The sequence below is a fragment of the Microcaecilia unicolor genome, chromosome 5, assembly GCF_901765095.1.
Source record: "Microcaecilia unicolor chromosome 5, aMicUni1.1, whole genome shotgun sequence".
Lineage (NCBI taxonomy): Eukaryota > Metazoa > Chordata > Amphibia > Gymnophiona > Siphonopidae > Microcaecilia > Microcaecilia unicolor.
The window spans coordinates 84,818,162-84,833,601 of NC_044035.1; the positions used below are offsets into that span (position 1 = coordinate 84,818,162).

Here is a 15,440-nt window from a genome sequence, read left to right on the forward strand (position 1 = left end):
CGTTAGATATTCTGCATCTCAAGGGAGATATTTGGGAAGGGGGGAACCAAAGCCTGCCAGTAGGCTATGCTTTTAATAGACTTGGGGCTCACTACACAGGATGGATGGCATAGGGGCCCCGATCAGCTAATTTGGTTGTCCCCTACTAATCCAGGCCCTACACTCTTCTATAGCTGATAGAAATGTGTGACTGTATACAAGTCTAACATATACATATGCACATCTTGTCCCCTCTCTCACACTCATGTCTCTCTCATACCCACCCACAAAAGTCAGACCCAGCATGATTCAGCATAAAAATAGTTTCCTTGTGAATAACCTACAAAAGCTTTTAGAGAAGCACATTTTTGCCAATAATTTTCTTTGAACCCCAAATACTCAGTTCCTTCTATTTAGTGACTTCCTCAAAAGCTACAAAAAAACACCACCACCACCACAAAGGATTAGATTTTAATCATGAGACAATTTCTCAAGAGCTGATCTGAATAAGCAAAAGAGAGTAAAGTTCACAGAAATACCGGATTGAAAATCTTTTTAATCTCACTTTAAGTCTGAAGGCAATTTAAGACCAGGATGCAATCAAATAATCACCAACTATGTACACAGTCTGTACACATCAATATCTATAATACATTTTGTGCAACATTCCTAGACATAGATAACAAATAACAGGCATTACTGGCTAATAAAGCTTCATAATGATGTACAACAGGGATTCCCAGCCATAGCAGCAGCTTTCTACACCTTTTCTAGACAGCCTCATGTTGCCTAATTCGATTCTCCTTTTCTCCATAGAGGAGTAGCCTGAGGAACTGGGTTCTATTCCCACTGCAGCTCCTTGTTAACTCTGGGCAAGTCGCTTAACCCTCCATTGCCCCAGGTACAAATAAGTAAACCGCTTTAAATGTAGTTGCAAAAGAACAACAGAAAATCAAGTCCCATTTCCTTTATATACCTGTCAGAAACTAGTTTAACTAAGTTGGTAATGTCCGAGACACAGCAGTTTGATTTGATCTGGTTTACTGACTTTATATATCACCTTTCAAAACATGGTATTTCAAGGCACTCAGACCATGATGCAATTTTGATGGTCTATGGTCCACTGTCTCATTCTACTCTGCTTCTTGCATACAGCAAACACTTATACATTTTAAACTCCAAATTTACCAAAAAGATATATAATATGCCCTGCACAGTATGTACAAAGAGTGATTGGACCTATGTAATACCAAAAATAAAAGCAGATTAGCAGCTCAGATTTGGAAGTATGACATCTTGATGTGAAAGATGTCAATTCAACTTGGTGGGAAAATTAATGCTGGCCTTCATGATTTCAGCTTTACCTTACAAGTACAGCAAAATCTAGTTAGCAAACATTCTGTAGCCGAGACCTCATTCTTTCAGCCACAGAAAGCACATGACCCAACTGCCTGCCCAGGTTGTGACCCACAGTTTGGGAAGCCCTGATTTACTCCTAACCATGTCAACGTTCTTCAAAAGCATCTGGTTTTCCACTTTTCTAATAACCGATATATATGAGGACACTAAATACTTTTGATGGTTTAAAATGGATTACGTACAATATTCATAAATGCTTCAGGATCTGGAACAGATGACAAAAGCCCGTCTCCATCTCTTAAGAAAGCCTCTGAACTTATGGACCCTTGGATCAAACATGCCGTAGCAAGAAACAGCCACATCTTGATTCTGTGTAAAACAACATATATTAGTTCAGAAAAATAACTAGTTTTACTTTGTATGACTGGTTTCATAACTAAAAGAGAAAAGAATACACGTTGAACAGAAAATACATTTAGAGGCCCTTTTACTAAAGGGTTGTCACATGAAAAATCAGAATTACAGCAGGCCTAACATGGCGTCTAGTGGTAGTTCCGTCCCTAGCATGTGGCATTTCCAGCGCTACCAGAAATGCCAGAAAAATATTCCTGCAGCGGGTTACCCTGCGGTAATCAGGCAGCGCCGCTCACTGCCCAGTTACTGCCGGGTTACTACAGGAGCCCTTACCGCCACCTCAATGGGTGGCAGTAAGTGCTCCCCCTGAAATGGCTGCGCAGTAAGTACACTTACTGCATGGCCATTTATTTTTTCAGGCTTTTTACCCACCAAGAAAAAAAAAAAAAAGGGCCTCAGCACACAGCAAAAACAGCCACTGCCGCTACAGCAGTGCCCCTTTTACCACATCGTAGTAAAAAGGGCCCTTTAGAGAAGCCATTTTAACCTCAATATCTTCCACAGATAGTAAGATCTCATTAAGTCTAGATACAATCAAATCTGAGCAAAAGAAAACCCTCTAAAAAAGTATTTTCAATAAACATTCATTTTTTCTATTATTACCAATAGCACAACACAGACATCTTCAAACGTTCTACCTTTACATCTATAATTCGATGTCTATCCATTTTCTTCCCCCTAAATCTTAATTTTCTCTTAATTCTTTAGTATTTTTATTCTTTCCTTCATGTATATACCGCTGTATCTGCAGCCTGCCTCTCCACAGCTTGCTAAATTCTTTCATCCCTATCTAGCTTTACTCTCTCCTGCCTCTTCTTAGTTTCTCTCCTTGCCTCTTCCCTCACAACCCTTCTCTAAGCTTGTACTGTCAGCCTTCTCCTCTCTGTTGTAGTTCTGCTTCTTTCAGCATTTTCCCTCTATCAGCCTCTCCCAGCTTCCCACTCCTAAAATCCCAGATCCCTAATACCCCATTTCCTCTCAGCTCTTCCTGTTAATGTCCCATCTCCAAGCCCCTCTGCCTACTTCTTTTCCACTTTCCCAGTCTACATCCCTTTCCTCCCCGCATCCTATTTCCTCTGTCTCAGCTTCTCCTCATAAGCTGAGTCCCTTCTCCCAGCTCTCTAAGCTATAGCATTTTCCAACCTTTTTCAAATCTAAGGCACACGTACATTAACAAAAATGTTACGCAGCACATCAACTCAACATCTACAGATAAAGCAGTGTGGACAAAGACAAGACTTATAGGACCAAAGGCTGGAAGGAAATGGCTTGGGAGAGGAAGAGGTGCAGTGTGCAATACTACTACTTAGCATTTCTATAGCGCTACAAGGCATGCGCAGCACAAACATAGAAGAAAGACAGTCCCTGCTCAAAGAGCTTACAATCTAATAGACAAAAAATAAAGTAATCAAATCAATTAATGTGTACAGGAAGGAGGAGAGGAGGGTAGGTGGAGGCGAGTGGTTACGAGTCAAAAGCAATGTTAAAGAGGTGGGCTTTAAGTCTAGATTTAAAGGTGGCCAAGGATGGGGCAAGACGTAGGGGCTCAGGAAGTTTATTCCAGGCGTAGGGTGCAGCGAGACAGACGGCGCGAAGTCTGGAGTTGGCAGTAGTGGAGAAGGGAACAGATAAGAAGGATTTGTCCATGGAGCGGAGTGCACGGGAAGGGGTGTAAGGAAGGACGAGTGTGGAGAGATACTGGGGAGCAGCAGAGTGAGTACATTTATAGGTTAGTAGAAGAAGTTTGAACAGGATGCGAAAACGGATAGGGAGCCAGTGAAGCGACTTGAGAGCGGTAGTATGAGTAAAGCGACCCTGGAGGAAGACGAGAAGGGCAGCAGAGTTTTGAACCGATTGGAGAGGGGAGAGGTGACTAAGTGGGAGGCCAGCAAGAAGCAGATTGCAGTAGTCTAAACGAGAGGTGACAAGCGTGTGGACGAGGGTTTTGGTAGAGTGCTCAGAAAGAAAGGGGCGGATTTTACGGATGTTGTAAAGAAAGAAACGACAGGTCTTGGCAATCTGCTGGATATGAGCAGAGAAGGAGAGAGAAGAGTCAACGATGACCCCAAGTTTTCGAGCTGAGGAGACAGGGAGAATGAGAGAGCCATCAACAGAAATAGAAAACAGGGGGAGTGGGGAGGTGGGTTTGGGGGGAAAAATGAGAAGCTCGGTTTTGGTCATGTTTAATTTCAGGTGGCGTTGAGACATCCAGACAGCAATGTCAGACAAGCACGCTGAAACTTTGGTTTGGATGCAAGGTGAGATATCAGGGGTAGAAAGGTAGATTTGGGAGTCATCAGCATAGAGATGGTAGGAAAAGCCATGGGATGAGATTAATGAATCAAGGGAAGTGTAAATAGAAAAGAGGAGGGGACCAAGAACAGAACTCTGATGTACGCCGACAGGATAGGAGGTAGTGTTCTGTTGTGGATTAGGAATTTATTATTGGACAGAAAACAGAGGGTAGGGTTGAATGGCCATTTTTCTTAGTGGACAAGGGTGAATAGTGGAATGCCGCAGGGATCTGTACTGGGAGGCTATTGAACATATTTATAAATGATCTGGAATCAAGAGCTCCTGGAGGGGACGGCCCCCGATTTCATGGGCGAACCAACATTTTTGTTACCTAGGAGTCACTATTCCAACAGAAGTGGAGACTCTATATGATAGAAACTTGCGACCCTTATTAAACACCACGAAGAGACTGTTGTAGCTCTGGAGTTCCTGCCCACTCTCGCTAATGGGTAGAGTGGGGTTGGTAAATATGATAATAATCCCCAAGTGGTTATATAAGTTCCAAGTGTTGCCAATCTATCTGAGAAGGAGGGAGGAGCAAGAGTTACATAGACTAATACAAAAATTCCTGTGGAATCAGAGAAGGCCTAGGCTCCCATTACATATAATTCAGAAACCGAAGCCGCAGGGGGGGATGGGGTTATTAAATATACGCTACCTAGTAACCGCCTGTTCCATGAGGCATATCAGAGACTGACTGACAGGTAACCACCACTTTTCAGCTACCCGACTAGAGATGGGGATGTCCCCAGCTGCACACCTGGGATGGGTATTGCATGCACCAAGTAGGGCGCTTTCTGGGGGGCTGGGGAAGAACCCATTAGTGGCTACTGCGAGAGCAGCATGGAAATGGCTTTGTAAAAGATATCACTTTGATTGGACGGCGACACCTTTCCTGCCTTTGTTACACAACCCTGACTTTCCAGAAGGTACCTCCTCGAAGACCTTTGGTCGCTGGAGAAAGCTTGGGATCCAATATGTTTATCAGCTGGTCTCTGAGGAGGGTGAGACCAAGCCATTCCTGGAACTACAAAAGGAGTTTAAGCTCAAAGAGTCGGACCGCTTTGCCTATCTTCAGGTTCGACATTACATTAGATCCCTAGGCTGGTCGAATTTAAGTGAAGACGTCCAGGACACGTTGAGCTCTGATCTGACTTTGGGGGCACAAACAGTGGTGCCCTTAAAATACCATCACAGGTCTTTACAGGATTCGACTGAGAACATAGACTTTCGAACCAGTGCCCAACACTGGGCTAGAGACCTGTTAGTAGAAGTTACAGAGGAGACATTGAGTAATTTTATTATCTCCATCCACAAGGCTTCCATTTTTACCAGACATTGGGAAATGCAATATAAATTTGCTTTAAGACTATACATCTCCCCAGATAGAGCGAAGAGGGCAGGCTTTGGTGGAACTGGTACCTGCCCATGGTGTGAGCAGTCTCTGGCTAAACTCGCCCACATGTTTTGGTACTGCCCACACATTCTGCAACTGTGGACACAAATCTTGAGAGAGATTAAGAGATACTGGGGACGTACAATACAGAGACACCCTCTGATGCTTTTTGGAGAATACAAATATGTCAAGCCGGCTCCTTCGGGCTTCTTATCTTTCCTACAGAGAGCGATGCTGATGGGAAAGAGTCATTTTGCAGCATTGGCGCAACACCAGAGCTCCCACAGTTGGTTCCTGGAGAATACAAATGATTGAACTTTTGAAACTAGAGAGACGTGGCCGTCTGGACTTATCTTCTGAGGAGGGCAAGCGGTTTCAGAGAACGTGGGAGAACTTTTGGGACACATTGCAGCCCCTGGCAAGAAGCAAGATCCTAAATTAGAGGTGCCAGAACGAGAGTTACCACCCGGATTAAATGATAAGACAGCTTGTGTTTCGGGAAGGGAAGGGGGGGGAATACTGTTGGGAAGTGAGATTTTAGGGGAGTGGGGACTGTGGCGGGGTAGGATTTCCCCAGGTCCTCCCAGAATAGTTGATGGCTATCACTTAGCAGAGGGTAGGATTGGGATGATCTGGGGGGGGGGGGGGGGGGGGCGAGAAAATGGAAATTACTTGACGTTGATAGAGTTACTGCTAGTTGCTTGTTGTATTAGTGTTCTAGCTGGTTGCAATTCCTGACTGTATTATATCAAGCATTATATGTCAATAAAAAAGATTTAACCATAAATGATCTGGAAATCAGAACTACAAGCAGATGACACAAAAAATATTCGAAGTTGTCAAAACACATGTGGATTATGAAGAATTGCAGGAAGACCTTAAGAAACTGAAAAAACTGGGCATCCAAATGGCAGATGAAATTTATGTATACAAATGCAAAGTGATACAACATTGGGAGGAAAATCAGATGCATAGTAATCTGATGCTAGGTCCACTTTAGGAGTAGCACTCAAGATATAGGTGTCATTGTAGGACAATGCACTGAAATCTTCTGCCCTGTGTGCGGAAGCAGCCAAAAAAGCAACAGGATACCAAGGAATTATTAGGAGAGGAATGAAAAATAAGATCAAAAGTATTATAATGCCTCTGTTTCGCTCCATGGTACAACCTCACAAGTATTACATTCAGTTCTGGTCGCCTATCTCAAAATAGATATAGTGGAATTAGAAAATGATAGAGGGGATGGAACTGCTCCCGTATGAGGAAAGTCTAAACAGGTTAGGGCTCTTCAGCTTGGAAAACAGACAGAAAAAGGGGGATACGATTGAGGTCTACAAAATCCTGAGTGGAGTGGAATGGGTGGAATGCGTGTTGCACAAAGCAAGGCCCACCTGTACTTGGCATGCTGCTCATTCCCACACTCAGGGGTTAACAGAGACACGAGACTATATTTATTTGTAACATTTGTACCCCGCACTATCCCACTCAATAGCAAGCTCAATGCGGCTTACATATATGTGTTCAGAAGAGAGCTACTTCGTGTTTAACAACCACTCATGAGATCTCTCATTGCTGAAAGATGCCGAGAACAAAGCTCTAGTGATTTTCTATGGCAATCTTGATCAGGTCTGAAGGCACAGCAGTGTGCCATGGTGCCAAGCAAAGAGGTTTAATTGACAGGAGACAGTATCACATAAGGCTGAAGCCGTAGCTGTTATCTTGATACACGAACCAAAGCAAGCCACACATAGGTAGTCCTCATTTCTAATAAGCGTTTGCTATTGTTTTGGGTGACTCAATATGGCAGCAAGCTCCACCTACTGGCTTTAGGAAAGATAATGGGCCAAGCATGCTCCCGCATTCTCCTCCTCAAGCATGTCTTCCCCACCCCACACCTCTCCCAACTCCCCTCCCCGTGACTGTGGTCCAGCTTCTTTCCCCATGCATTCTACTCCCCCTGCCCACAATCCAGCACTTCTCCCTCTTTCTCAACTCCACCCCCCACCCCCATCTACCTTAAGACTTTGTCACAGTTCAAATTTAATATACTTAAAAATCATAACAGCTAAGCTGTTTTAAAATAAGTTTATAAAGAGATTAGGAAAAGAAATGAAAGGGAAGGATGGCCTAAATTACAAATTCGGTCATAAAATACAAACATTACAAATATCAACTAATAAAAGAATGTATATCATAATTAGCAAAAATGATAATTATAGTTAAGCATATCAAGGGGGGGAGGTCACTGGCAGCAGCAGCGATTTACACACTATGCCTGCAGCCAGCCCTGAAGCCATCCCGCCCCATGTGACATAACTTCTTCTTTCTGGTAAAGCTGAACAAAGCAGAAGGAAGGTTGCAGGGCTTGAAGTAGCAGAAAAGCCAAAGGTGACCCACTCTAAATTGAGATTCACCACCATGAGTGAGATTTTCAAGCAGTGCGTCCAGGGTATGTATCTGGTAAGATGTGCATGCTTTGCTTTCTAAATGCTGTCGATGCTGTAGGGCAATGGTTCTCAATCCAGTCCCAGGACACAGCAAAAGTTTTCAGGATATCCTCAATGAATATGCATGAGGTAGATTTGCATACAATAGAGGCACTGTATGCAAATTTCTCTTCATGCATATTCATTGTGAATATCTCAAAACCCAGACTGGCTTGGTGTGTCCTGAGGATGGGTTGAGAACCCCTGCTCTAGGGCAATAGTTTGGGGCCCCCTGGCATATGTCTTGATGCATCATGGGGGAGAGGGTGGAAGAGGCGAGTTGCTGGATTACATGGGTAGGAGAAAAAGGAAACGCCAAAACACATCAAGAATTGTTCCCTACAAAGAAAGACGCTGTCCAAGGAGTAGAGAAGGGACAGTGGGCAACAAATCCAGGTGGGACACCAAAAGCCGAGTAGATAAAATCTATTTCCAATGACCAGATATAAAAGACACAGTTCCGTATTTTGGCAAATGGTATGCCTGCCTCAGGAGTCAAAATCTGTGTCAACTTGTAATCCGTTGGGTTGGTCGTGAGCCCTTGGTCCCTGGCCAAGGCCAGCGGGGCGCTGACCCAGGCCAAGGGGAGACTGACCCACCACCGCACACCCCAGCTACACAATACCCCTAAGCTACCCCTCCCCACAGTCCCTCAGGAAGTTTCCCTACTGATTTTCACACTGATGCAGCATTATCAGTAACAATTGCAAAAACTTTGTCTTCTAGCTGCCATTTCTTCACTGCATTTTCCACAGCATCTGCTATATTGCCACCTGTATGTCTCTCTGACATGTACTGTGTATCCAGCACAATATTCATTGCATGAAAGTCATCATCTATGCCATGTGCAGTAATTGTAATATAAGCCGCCATGGTTCTGCTGGTCCAGAGATCTGTGGTAATGCTTGCATAGCTCTGACTTCGAAGCTGATGGACATATATTTAGCGTCAATCGTTCTGCCTAAAGTTTGATGTGATGGCACGGCATAACACCTTTTGAAAGACTGAGAATAGGCCAAAAAGCCTTCATCTGTAACATTAAATGGTTGCATATCTAATAAAATACATGAGGGCAGTGTCAATTTTTTTTTCTTATCTACTGGTGGAAGTGGCTTGTGAAAAAAGCATAAAACCTGGGCTTGAGAAAAGGCTGATGATGCTTTAGGCTTTGGGGCCACAAAACTGTCAGACTTAACAGTTTTCTTTGACGCGTCTTCAGCTTACAGATCAAAAAATTTTGCTTTATGATGTCTTTCAATATGCTTCCAAAGATTACTGGTGCCACCGCTATGTTTAACTTTGCAAAGCATACATTTCACCATCCAACTGTGCAAATACAGACCACATTACTAACCTCTGGCCTACAGGGCATGCTGACTGATTTATTTTCTCTCTCTGTCAAATCCATTGTCTGCTAAACTGCTGCTCACCACCACATCTAATGACCAAACACTGACAGCTGAGTGCGGTGTGTGTCTTTTAGGCTAGGGGCATGGGGCTATGATCTGGCAAAAAAAAAAAAAAAAAAAAAAAAAAAAACTTGTTGATTTGAAGCTTTTGAAGACGTGTTCTAAGGAGGGGTGCCGCAGGGGAAAATGGGAATGTGGCTGCATGGGGTGGGGGGGGGGGGGGGGGGGCGGGACACGCATCCTGCACGAAGAAGACAGAATGGCAATCTTCCCTGCTTCTCTCCAGCCCAGCAGAGGGGGTCTTTTAGGCTTGGGGAACAGAGAGCCACCAGGTCTTAGGAGGGGCACCGTGGGGGAAGGTGGGAACGTGGAGGCATGGAAGGGTGGGACATGCATCCTGCGCAAAGAAGCAAGAAGACGCAGAGGAAGGTGGGAAGGCGGCTGGTGGCAGCGAAAGCAGCTAATAACGAGTTATTGAAAAAGAAAATTTCATTTTTTTTAAAGAAATTAATCGATTCGAATCGCGAATTGGACAACACTAATCTCCAGAGATAAAGTAAAGGTCCAGTGCTATCAAGGGAGTAAAAAAGTGTAATCTTTATTGCAGTTTGTTGCATTGGGAAGAAAATCTGTATGCAACTCATTAGCACTCATCCATGCTATCTGACTTATCTCTGCAGCAGTTTTACTTCCAGGTTGGCAGTGATTTTTGCGAGGCACAACCCTTCCCATCTCAGAAGTATGTTATGTCATCAGGAAGAGCAGTATATTATGGGGTCATTTTCTAAGCACTTAGACTTACAAAGTGCATAGATTAATATGCAACTTTAAGTCTCAGTACTTTGCAAATACGCCCAAGTGTAATAAACTACAAGTAATCCTAGTCCCCTCCAAAAATCAGCGCTGAGCTTAGTGCAGGTTAATAGATCTGGACTTCTGGAGACCTGTGAAAACGATGTCCCTCCTCACAGGTCTCCAGAGGTCTCAACACACAACACCCACATACCTGATCAGTATCGGCGTCTTTACCTTTTATAGCTGTGTACATAAATACCAGAAGTCTCCTGGTCTTAACCCCTTCCACTCTCTTTACGGTAAGCCTATGGCTCTCAAGTCCCAGGCAGAATACAAGTTACTCCCTCCCTGGGCACAATAAAGGAGCTTACTCAATATTGGAAGCACTCTGCACTCGCAGAACTGACTTATGTAGAGCCCGGCCGAAACTGGCCTTAACAGCCGTTTTCTACAGATTTTGGTTTGTAGTACTGAATGTTTTTAGGGTTTCAGTTACAGCCGTTCTGAAACCTAGCCCTAGAACTACCCCAATCAGTCAAGTTTTCATGACAGCCACAGTGACTATTATTATTATTAGCATTTGTATAGCGCTACCAGACGCACGCAGCGCTGAACACCTGACATAACGAGACAGTCCCTGCTCAAAAGAGCTTACACTCTAAATAATACACAGACAGACAAGACAGTTACGGGTGAGGGAAGTAATGGGTGAGAAGGAAGGAAGGGACAAGGGGAGGGCAATTGAATATTGGCTAGGAGCTAAAGGCAGCAGTGAAAAGGTGGGTTTTCAGCATAGATTTGAAAACAGGTAGAGATGGAGCTAGACCTATAGGTTCAGGAAGTTTATTCCAGGCATAAGGTGCCACGAGAGAAAAGGAGCAAGCCTGGAGTTAGCAGTGGAGGAGAAGGGGGACGACAAGAGAGATTTGTCCGGTGAACGGAGTTCACCGGAGAGACATTTGTATGCATTGCCCCTCTCTCTCTCAACAATACACATTGTAGATATCATGAAAGTCTGACAGGTTGGGATGCCTCCAAGACCAGGTTTGGGAACAGTGAAAAGTTAACCCCATATTTATGGTGGTTGCCTAAGCTCTGCCCTGCCTAGCTCCCAGCCCGGAAAAGCTCACCCTCCGTTAGTGAAAAATAAAGTTACTTACTGCTTAAAACACACAAAGTCCACGTTGACGTGTGCTCTGCTAACTAGGGGGCCGGCAGGCAGCTAGAATCTTATTTATCTTACTCCTAGGAAAAAGATCTCGGGTATCAACCAATAGTAACCAAGCACCCGCCCACCAGAGAGGTTTCAATGGCCAATGAACATCCCATGATTCTATACGGCAATCACTGTTACCAATTCGGCTATTTTTCCGCGGCCGCCCAGCTAGTAGTAGGACTGCTGGGAAAGTGAGTGCACTGCACAGCTGCTTCCGTTCTCGAGCTGAGCTTAAACGAGAGAGCCCAGCCCTTGACGAAGGGGTTATGCTGATTCTTGTAAGACGTACACGAACACATGTCAAGTAAGGGAATTGGTTATTCTCAAGTAAGAAAAACCTTCTCTTCCTTTATTCCAGAGAGAAGCCTTTCTTTATTTGGGGGTTGTGTTATGTTTGAGAATGGTATGTTTATGGTAGTTGCCCGGAAACGCTCACCTAAAAAAAAATTACTTACTGCTTAAAAGGCACAAGGTCCACATTAAATATCTGCTCTTCTGACTGCGTACTAAACAGTTGGTTGCAAATGGCCAATGAGCGTCCCATGATTCTATGTGGTACTCCAATTCAAGGAACCTCCTTGGCCAATTCAGCTATTTTCCCCGCTCAATTGTTAGAGCTGCAGCTGTTGCCTCGTCTGTCGTCTCTCGAGCTCAGCCCAAACGGAAGAGCCCAGCCCTTGAGAAAGGGGTTGTGTTTGTGCCGATTCCTGTAAGACGTACACGACGAACAAATGTGATGTAAGGGGCTTGGTTATTTTCAGGTAAGCAAAAACTTTCTCCATGGACAACCAGAGTTGCCAATTCCAAATGGGCTAGCTTCTGCGACCCACCGTGTTTTCTCACGATGGTTGCGGGATTTGGGCAGCTTTTTGCCTCCGCTCCGCACGCAGCTGCGTCGCGTGTCCGCTATTTTTTCCCACGACCGCAGCCAATAGAAGCCCCGCGAAAGCGAGCTGCAGGCTTCTATTTGGACCAATAGGAGTCAAGGAGGGGCTGCAGACTTCCTTAAACACCTGTAGTGCGGCTGCGCTGCCGGAAAACGGATAAGCTCACCCAGAGGAAAAGCCTTTGAGAGACAAGACTCCCTCTGAGCATGTGTAGGAAGGACACTATAAAAGGCATGTTTTCAAAGCACTTAGCCTTCCAAAGTTCCATAAGTAGAGGAGGAGTGTGGTAGCCGTGTTAGTCCACTGTTAAGGTTATCAATAGAAATCAAACAAAATACAACATGGAAAAGAAAATAAGATGATACCTTTTTTATTGGACATAACTTAATACATTTCTTGATTAGCTTTCGAAGGTTGCCCTTCTTCGTCAGAAACCTATGGAACTTTGGAAGGCTAAGTGCTTTGAAAATATGCCTCATATGTATACTCCTGTGCAACCCCTTCCCCCTCAGTTTACTTCATCTGCCCTGCACAACGGACGGCTTCTAGCTCTCCTCTCATCTACCAGCAGCATGAGGCTGCACCTACAGCTCTTAATACAGCAAGCCGCGTTCAAAAAAAATGCCCAAGCAGCAAAAAGGAAATGAGTGCAACGGAAGCACATGACGTGTGTATCCGTTGTCTGGGCACAGCTTACTTCATGGCTGTCTGCCCTTTGTGCCTCCAGGTGTCCCCAACAGCTAGGAAGCACCGGCTACTGAAGGACTTCCTTGTGAAGAAAACAAAGGAACTCCCAGGAAAACCTCAGAAAAAGAAAGGAAAAAGGTCTCTGGCTCTCTCATGGCCAGGGGCACAGTGTAAAAACCGGATACAGCGGGATCCTCGGGATCTTCCCGGATTCGATTCGATCGCCAGCATTTCAAAACGTCATTTTTCTTTTGGTAGTCGTACATATCAACATTTTACATCTATCCTAATTTTGTTTTCTCTGTTGATTGTTTTTAACTCTGGACATTATTGATTATTTTCCCTGACCCTCCCATTTGCGCACAATCTCGTCCACCTTAAAAGGGGCGAGCCCCTGTACTGCCGTAAATGTGATTGGTTCCTCTCCAGAGGACTATAACGTTACGTCACAGGGGGCGTGGCCAGGGGGGCCAAATGTGATGGACCAATCTTCCATGCCACCCACCCTGACTCAAACGGGGACCGAGGTCAGACATGATCCCGCCCAAATGACCCGATTCAATCCCAGCAGGCTCACCTGGCAGAAAATCTACTGGCTGCAGCTCCTCTGACTCCTACTCTCCAGCCACCTGGAGCTCCGATAAACACAACACTCCTACTTCCTGCCTTCTTCAGCCTCTGCTCTGCCTTCACTCTTCAGTTCCCTTCCCAATGCCAGAACTGGTACATGTCTCCTGTGCTGCAAGATCCTTCCCCAGCACTTGTGGCGGCAAAACAATAGATCCACTTCTGCAGGATGGTGCCGCCCCCTTAAAGGGATAGCATCCAGAAAACAGCCAGATCTCATGCAAACCAAGAACCCAGCTTGGCAGTCCTGTAAACTGTACAGCACAGAGGAGGAGACCATCTGCAGAGCACAAGAGCACCCCCCCCCCCCCCAGGTATGCAGATCGCAGAAAACGATAACGAACAGCCTCCTCCTCATCACCTTGCAGGAAAAGTGCCACACCACTGCAAGCATGGATCCCATCGGGAACCATCCCTAGCAAGACCTCCTGACGTTGCTGGACCCAGCACAGGACCGCAAGGGGCCCTGCCTATTCAGCCACATCAGCAGCCCCTATTCTGTCTGTGGCTTTCTTTTCCTTGTACTGTAGCAGATTTTCCCTGGGTGTTTTGAGGGAGGAGGCAATATTCTTGGAGATTATTTGGGGGTTGTAGCCTTTCTGATTGACACCACAGTCTCAATCAGCAATGGCAATATACAAACATCCATATACAAGAAACTCACAGACAAATGCAGCTACCTCCATAAATCCAGCTTCCACAGACCTGCCAAGTCTCCCGCGTTCAGCGGGAGACTCTTGCTTTGGCGGGTCATCTCCCGCACTCCCACTGAAACACGCAGCAGCGCTAAGCTCCCTCCAGTTCCGGCCACTGCTGCTTCTCCTGTTGAGCAGCAGCGGCTGCAACAACAAAAAAGGAGCTAACAAACAAAATGTAAAAAAGCAAGCATAGCACTGCAGGCAGCCTTCAGGCGTTGGCTATCTGCTCTGCAGCCGCTCCTCTCACGTCACTGCCCCTGGAGCACTGGCGCTGGAAGTTGAGATCGACTTCCTGCTACGCTGCTCTCCTCCAAGGACAGAGAGAGGAGCGGCTGCAGAGCAGACAGCCAATGCCTGCAGGCTGCCTGCGGTGCCGATTTTTTTTATTAGCATTTTTTTTTTGTGCGGCCGCTGTTGCTCAACAGGAGAAGCAGCAGTGGCCAATAAAAATGAAGATCTGGTGGAAGGAGGAGCAGGAGGTAAAATAGAGTGGAGAGAGATGGAGGGGAGATGGAGTGGGAGGCAAGAGGTAAAATAGAGTGGGGAGAGAAGGAGGGGAGATGGAGCAGGAGGCAGGAGGTAAAAGAGAGTGAGGAGAAAAGGAGGGGAAATGGAGAAGGGCTGGAGAAAGAGAGAAGCTGCTGGTGATAAGGATGGGAGAAAGGGGGGATCCTGGCTCAGATTAGAAAGAGGGAAGATATTGGAAGGAAGGGTAGGGGGAGAAACAGAAGAGACATTGAAGGATGGGGGGAAATGATGAATGTAAAAGGGTAAAGAGAGAGACACTGAATGGAAAGAAGGGGATAGAGGGAGAGAGAGAGACACTGGATGGAAGGATGAGGAGGGGGGTAGATGGCTAGAAGGATGGAGAGAAAGAGGGAAGATGGCTGGAAGGATAGGGAGAGAAAGGGAAGATGGATGGAAGAGTGGGGAGAGAAAGCGGGAAAACGGATGGAAGGATGGGGAGAGAGACACTGGATGGAAGGATAGCGAGAGAAAGAGGGGAGATGGATGAAAGGATGCAGAGAGAAAGAGGAGAGACTGCAAGGATGTGGAGAGAGAAGGGACACAACAGAAAAGGGTAGGGAGAGAGACACTGGATAGAAGGAGGGGGGAGAGATAGACATTAGATGGAAGGATCAGGAGAGAGGGTAGATGGGTGGAACGATGGAAGAGAAAGGGAAGACGCTGG

At 45.6% G+C, this 15,440-nt stretch overlaps 1 protein-coding gene across 3 annotated transcripts in view; it reads right to left on the reverse strand.

Moving 5' to 3' along the window:
- LOC115470132 (lysosomal acid lipase/cholesteryl ester hydrolase-like) overlaps window positions 1-13,661 on the reverse strand; it is a 208,158-nt gene extending 194,497 nt beyond the window's left edge. Inside the window, exons 1-2 of one of the 3 annotated variants that reach the window (XM_030203069.1) lie at window positions 13,501-13,661; window positions 1,581-1,707 (exon numbers count right to left, since the gene is read on the reverse strand). In XM_030203069.1, coding sequence (XP_030058929.1) covers window positions 1,581-1,700 — 120 coding nt within the window. In that variant the 5' untranslated portion in view covers window positions 1,701-1,707; window positions 13,501-13,661. Of the gene's footprint in view, window positions 1-1,580; window positions 1,708-11,293; window positions 11,367-11,804; window positions 12,233-13,500 lie in introns of those variants that run through there. The other 2 variants (XM_030203068.1, XM_030203071.1) reach the window with 2 other exon arrangements.
- Between the last annotated feature and the right edge of the window lie 1,779 nt (window positions 13,662-15,440).